Source organism: Gymnoscopelus braueri, assembly GCF_963280865.1.
Source record: "Gymnoscopelus braueri genome assembly, chromosome: 5".
Taxonomy (NCBI): domain Eukaryota; kingdom Metazoa; phylum Chordata; class Actinopteri; order Myctophiformes; family Myctophidae; genus Gymnoscopelus; species Gymnoscopelus braueri.
In genome coordinates this window covers 15,557,895-15,565,061 of record NC_137606.1, presented here as the reverse complement: position 1 = coordinate 15,565,061, position 7,167 = coordinate 15,557,895, and the positions used below count along the sequence as shown (strand labels likewise).

Genomic DNA, 7,167 nt, shown 5'->3' with positions numbered 1-7,167 from the left:
TGTACACTCTCAGAGTTGCAGTCCTGTAAGGGTCCGTTTGGACCCCCTCAAGGAACCCTGAGGCTTTTAGAACCACTGCTCTAGCGCCTCCTTTGAATACACAATGTAAGCCCCCATGTAGTGTGATTGTATACCAATCCTGTGAGGAAATACTGATTTTAAATATATATATTCCATTTGGAACAAAGACTTTGAGGGTCTTCTAGCTGTAGATGTTACTATATTATGATGATTAATTTCTGAATTGCAAAAGAATGTTTTCAAATGCGGGTATATTTCTGAAGGGGGGGGGGGGGGATGAGATTTCAGGGGCAATTTATGTATGTTTTGAAATGTGAAAGATGGCTACATGAAAGATTCAATTGGAGAAATAGTTTGGGAGGAGTGTGAAAAAGCTATGTTATCCATAAGAAATAAACTCAGCCTTGTGATCTACTGTGATGGACTTAAAGTGGTGGACTTGACGTTTACAAAGCATGACGCATAGAACTCTTCTTCATTCCTCCAATAGTGTTAAAGCATCATAACATTATAGCGGCTGTGGGAGATTTTCATGGTAGGAGTCACAAAGACTGCCTATACATTTTCTACAATAGATGATCGATTCTCAGCAGCATTATATGAGGCTTAACATATGTTTCATGCTGCTATATATTTATAGAAACTGTCAAATGTTTGTATGCTACCAATAGTGTAGGCTAAGCTAATATACAGCAATTTTGATGTTGGGCAGATCAGATGTCTCCTGTCAGAATTGACAATGAAAGGCTTTTATTCCTGAAGTGGGAAAACATGTTTTCTTGGAAGTTTTAAGAGGTAATATTATTTAAAACAGAAATAACATATTGCATCCATCTCATGGAATGACATGATTAAAATAGTTAAGTATTTAACTCCAGTTCAGTGGCTTGGGAATCAATGCAATTTGCATTCACCAAACGTATTCCTAAGGAGGCGTAGTGTGTACGACACCGCCACCTCCTGTCCATAATATTGAACTACAATAACTAACTACCTGACTCTTGTACACGAATTTCCAACATTAAAAACAGTAGCTGTTTGCTTATTACTTTAATTAGATTGGTGCAGCCTCAATTAAATCACAACACTAGGCTTCTGCGTTTTACACACTTTATTGTTAGGGTTTTATTATTTAATTCTATTGCTAGAGTGTTTTACTACTGGAGTTTCCAATTTTCACTATTTTTACTTCCTACTCCATTACAACTCAGAGACAAATATTATTATTATTCATGTAGGACTCAAGTGTGTGTGTGTGTGTGTGTGTGTGTGTGTGTGTGTGTGTCTCTCTCACGCACGCGCACGCACACACAGACAGACAGACAGAGAGACAGCGTTCGTATTTTGCCTAGAATTGCCATATCATTGCCTTGAAAAAGAAAACCAATTGCCAGGTCATTTAATAGACGTTAAAGATGTAGTGAACTGCTACCTGTAATTAATAATGTACTATTATTAAATTATTATGATTATGTATTAGTATTATTAATAATACATTATCAAATTGGGATCTTCAATGTTTTTCAGGCCAGGGACCTCTTAGCTGCAGAGACTAAGCATAACATTGTGTTGCATATTACACTGTAGCTTTCAAAGCTAGCTGACAATATGTATCTGATTGTCTCATCAATAATATCTGTTGACTGTTGAGATATTTGAGTCTAGCTTGGAAGTATTCCACAGGTTTTAAGTGTCTGTCTGGCTTAAAACTGGCTTGTCTCCAAGTGATGCTGCAGGTTTGATGGCACTATAGCAGGGGTTTTCAACTGATTGTGAACCTAATTGATTGTGACTAAGAATCAACCAGGGGACCACTGTTTGTGTTGGGTGGGGATATGGGCTAAGAATAGTGTTTTTGGTAACACTTGCTGTCCCATGTCTATAGTGCATTATAATCAGCTTATAACACTGTATGATTATAGTTATAAGAACTCAAATACGCATAACCCTTTATAAGACTGTTTCTCAACCATGAACACAAGTTCTTAAATAATGACTGAAATATTATGCTAGTGAGTAACTACTGTCAGTGTCAACTACATCAACGGGTCATCTTAGGTCACCAGGTCATTGAGTGATCTGTTTCTCATGACCATGTCTATCTCTTCTTGGCTATAGTGGAGTCTCATGTAATTTTCTGGCTCGAACCTTGCCCTGTAGGCTACTGTACATATTCTTCAGGAATGCCAGCATGAAAATACTACTGTCACAGAGATACATAGTTATAAAAGGTAAACAATACATTTAGCTTTTACTGTAAGCTCTGGAAATTCTGCCTGACAACTCCTCCAGAACTTCACAAGGGATAGTGAAGTTCTTAACTTTCCTGCAATACTGAATGCATGATCAGGAACCACATGCGATACCTCCACGGGCCACCAGTTGAAAACTCCTGCTCACGTACAAGAGGTCGAGCTGCAGTGACTACACCCCACAGCTGGGTGACGCTAGTTTGCTGATAGAAACTTTGAAGTGGGGCAGTGGGCACTGTTTGACCCCCCTCTTCCTTGCTGCTGCCAGCGTTGCCATGTCCGCTTATTATACGCGACTTTGGGCATGTTTTTCTGTAAAGTTGCTTGTAAATTTTTTTGGGGCTTGTTTCTAAAGTGTACTTACTGTCTATTGTACATATTTCTTGTTTTTCATACCAGTAACATGTAAACTGATTGTATGACGTTCTGCATAGTAGTGTATATTTGTATGTCTTAAATGTCATCATGATTTGAGTGCACGGCCATCTCAATTTAAATAAGCAAGTGCTTTTATGAGCGATCCAGTTTAGAGGACCTTGTATTGTGTATTGTGATTTGTACCTCCATGTACTGTTGCATGTCTTTCTAAATAAAGTATTCAATCAATCAATGTAGTTGCTTATTTTCGGCTTGATTCCTATTCCTAGCTAATGTTGTTTAAACCAGTGGTTTTCAAACATTTTCATGTCAAGGACCCCCAAATTAATATGTATTTGTCTACAAACCCCATCTGAAAATATTTCATGCCAAGCAGGGACCCCCCCCATACATTTTCTGCAAGATTATTATTATTATTTAAGCTCGTTGTGGGCTTGTAGATCTGCTATTTTCAAATAACCGTTCATTCGTGAGTCGGACTCGTGACTGTACTACTGTCTGTACTCATGTGGCCGCTTCTTTTGGGCTTGTTTTCATAGACCTGGTTGCTTGTTTCCCTCGCAAAAACCTGGCAACGCTGGCTGCTGCTCGTACGCCGCGCCTCTCCTTGTTCGTGGAGAGACCCGAAACGCGACGAGGAGGAGGAGGAGGCCACCCTGTCACCCACTCCCTCTGTAACGGTCGCTATAACCGTTAAATCAACAGGACCTTTTCTTTTCTGTTCACTTCTCAGCGTAGCTGCTGATCTGATCCCCCTATAGTTTCCCCTGGTTTTTCCAGCTTATCCCCCCCCCGGTCCCCGGACCCCCTGTCTGTCTGTTACCATGGCGGCGAGTGCGAAACGAAAGCAAGAGGAGAAGCACCTGAAGATGCTCCGAGAAATGACCAGTTTACCTCCCAACAGAAAGTGCTCTGACTGCGACCAGCGCGGGCCGACCTACGCCAACATGACAGTGGGCTCCTTCGTGTGCACCTCCTGCTCTGGCATCCTGTGAGTATATAGTTACTGAATGACCTTATTATAGCAGTCAGTCAGTTAGACATGGCTGCGCACACACGCATACATTATCCATTCAACTGCATTGTGTCTAGGCTAATGTTAGCTGTTGTTACAATGTTACAGCCACAGTGACTAACGTTAGCGATGACTGGTGGTGGTCTGGTCTCTAGACTTTGTCTTTATATATTTAAACGTGTATTTGGGAGGGACAGCACAATGAACACCACACATATGTAATTACGCCGGATTTAGCTAGAATGCTAATTTCCATCCGCAGTCCCCCATACAGAAAACGAGCAACATTTACAAATAGAGCACATATAAATATTACTAAAGGGTACAAACGGATGAGGAAAAACGTCCTAGTTTTGACCTAAAATACCAGAGACTCGGGGAAACTAACAGCCTGCTAATGCTAGCCATGGTGGGAACTTCTATCTGACACTTGCTAGTTAGTCAGATCCTCTGGGCTGGTAGATAAAGCCGGGTATGTGCTGGAGTAGCTACTAGTTGCTGGTGTATCTTGTAGCAGGCACTACCACATTGTTAACTAACAGTAACCTAAGTACATTTACTCAAGTACTGTACAGTACAGTACTTGAGTAAATGTACTTAGGTACTTATAAGTACCATTTTTAGGTATTTGTACTTTACTTGAGTATTTCCAATTTCCAATACTTTTACAAAACATACGTTAACCACTGCTACATTGTTCTTGACTGCTTGTAAAGTTTCATGCCAAGCTCTCCTAACTTACCCAACGCCCCCACAACTGTAATCATCATCATCATTATCATCATCATCATCATCATCATCATCACACACATATCCAGCATAATATAAATCATCTTGACAATGATTCACCAATATTTGATCAGTAGTCCATATTTGTCCACACATCTACATTGATATCCGCGCAGATAAGAGCTTGATGTCCACGCTAATTCCACAGTTTAAATAAAAGATTGTATGATTTTAAAGAAATTAATCCATTTTGACTTACTGCAGTATTTATCTGATTTAAAACCTTGTTGTGCCGTTGTGTAACCAGGCATCTGCGCTTTGGATTTGGGATTAGCGAAGCACTCTATTTCTCCAATATTGTTCTGAAATGCTTTCCTCTATTCAGCAGTCATATGTGTTTCTAGATATCTAAGTCCAGTAGGTGAGCATGATGCATCCAATGGTAATTCACACCTTCGCCCTCAATTTATTTTGACGATTCCACTGTCTGCACAGTACAGTAGGTTCGGTTGACCCATATACAGTAGTAGCTAAATCATTGGGGCAACTAGACCTAATATATGTCAAAATGCTAATCTCCTCATAGCTCTGAGAACATATTCATCTGAAGTCTTTGGAGCATTTGTGCATATTGCACTTCCTTCTTTCAGACTGCATAAACTCTTACTTTAAACCAAATAGTGCTAGAAATTATGCTTCAGAGGTGTAAATTAAATGTTGCTGCAGTCAAATACAGTACTTGTTCAACTACAACATCATATCTGCCTACTTCTGATACACCATGGGTCCTAGACTTTCAAACAGTTAAAGTGGACACATGTGACACACATCCAGTATCAGAGACAATGTGTTGTTTTTGCAAGTGTGATGAATAATTTGAAAGATTCTACGAAGTCATGTCCCTTTTTCTCAACTATTTACCTTCCATTTGTGGGTCTACAACAAACAACGTTGTTTGCTTAACATAATCACGTGAAACTGACAGTACTTCTTAATTACAGACGAAAGCAAGTCGACAGTAAGCTATTAGCAAGTACCGGTAGGCTAACTCAATAAGTTAACCTAATTGCAATGTCCTTTTCTGTCACATATGTATTCCATTAATTGCCATTTGGAGGTCATCCTGCCAATCTCTGTTTGTGAATAATAGTTTGTCTGATAATGTGGAAACAGGGAAGTATGTGTCACTCTCTCATTTCTGTCCAATGCCCTTGTAACTCTATTAGAAGGTTGTGAAACAGTTTCCTTTCCGATTTAGGCCATGCTTCATCCACACTGCTTTAGTTTGGAGGTGTCCTGTCTTTATCCCATCAGATACAGCCTAGGGCCCTAGACAACAGATTTTGTGACCCCCCTCCCCCATTGTGCACACTGAATCTTGGCAGTCTTCCCCCCCCCCCCCCAAATGTGCAGGCTAGTATAGAAGGTGTGCGAAGAAAAACGATATCATGACATACACACTTTCCTAGTAATAGGCTCTGGCTATCCCTCTCCAGTCCCCCTCCAGGGAGTCCTCTGAATTTCTCAGCGGTTTATGCTAATATGTTGCCATACTTTGTAATGTGAGTTAATTGAGATATTCTATAAGGTCCCCATCATGTGGGCTCCTCGGAATTTCACCCTCGTTCTCTCCCAAGTTATTACCTTCATGGTAACACAGGGTAATATCGAGCAAACACATCCTCAAACCAGATTATGACGGGAGCCTTTTTATCTGTAGCCTCAATTATTTGAACTGCTCAGCCTCATTTGAACTTCTGCCTCAGGTAATTGGGAAATGACCTGCTTTATGGGGAATTCGAGTAATGGCAGAAGAGTAAACATTGGCTGTAAAAAGGATTGACGTCTGCCTCATGCATGCAGGAAGCGTTGTGTGATTGTAAGGTCAGGAAGTGGCAGGGCTCCAACATGCTGCTACATCAGCAGCATGTGATGTTACATGTGCCACAGGAAGGGGAAGAGAGGTAGCTGTCTGCTTCTCGCTCCATTCTTCTCGCACAGGGGGGCCAGAAAGATTTACACTATCTCACTGTGTGCATTGTTAGGCCTGTCACAATTAGTACAAAATCGTCTAATCGCAACTATTATTTGAGATAATCGCAATTATTTTTGCATAATCGTCGTAATCGTCATAATCATTTCCATGTTATAATCAAATGTAAAATAGTGGAAATAGCAGATCTAATCAAAACACGCCGCAATGCGACACATTTTGAGCTTGTAGATCGGCCCGGAATGTTTTTAAGTGTAAAGTAATTAAATATGTGTTACTTGTCATATCTGCCTTGTGCAATGTTTTATTACGAAGCCTAAAAGGCAAAAAGAAATTTATTTTTTGATTCATAATGTTCCAATGTTCAATGCCAAACACACAATTAAATCATTAATCGCAATTATTTGTTTTATCAAGTAAAATGTCATAATCGTGACGGCCCTATGCATTGTCTTGATTATTAAAAATGTCAAGAGTGAGAACATTGTTCCTTTTGTTTATATCTTGATGGACAACATAAACACTGTCCACGTCATCCACACAATATTACAGCAATGCATTGTAATGGCCAGTGCGCCCGAAGGAAGCCCCTGGTGTCTGTCTCTCTTAACCATGGACCATTTGGTGGCCATACCGTCTTTTAGTTATCACACTTACTTCAGTACATCTCAGCGGCAAATGCCATTGATTAAACATGTAGCCTTACACTATTTCAAAGTTAGTTATAGTGCTATCTGGTGATGCAACTCGCTTTATTTCCATGATCTCATTTACTTTAT

At 40.1% G+C, this 7,167-nt stretch overlaps 1 protein-coding gene across 3 annotated transcripts in view; it reads left to right on the top strand.

Annotated features, from left to right (window-relative positions):
- Positions 1-3,279: 3,279 nt before the first annotated feature.
- The window catches only part of LOC308085448 (arf-GAP domain and FG repeat-containing protein 1-like), a 30,394-nt gene continuing 26,506 nt past the window's right edge, over positions 3,280-7,167 (top strand). For all 3 annotated transcript variants that reach the window (XM_080428606.1, XM_080428605.1, XM_080428604.1), the window contains exon 1: positions 3,280-3,642. In XM_080428606.1, coding sequence (XP_080284732.1) covers positions 3,476-3,642 — 167 coding nt within the window. In that variant the 5' untranslated portion in view covers positions 3,280-3,475. The remainder of the gene's footprint in view (positions 3,643-7,167) is intronic.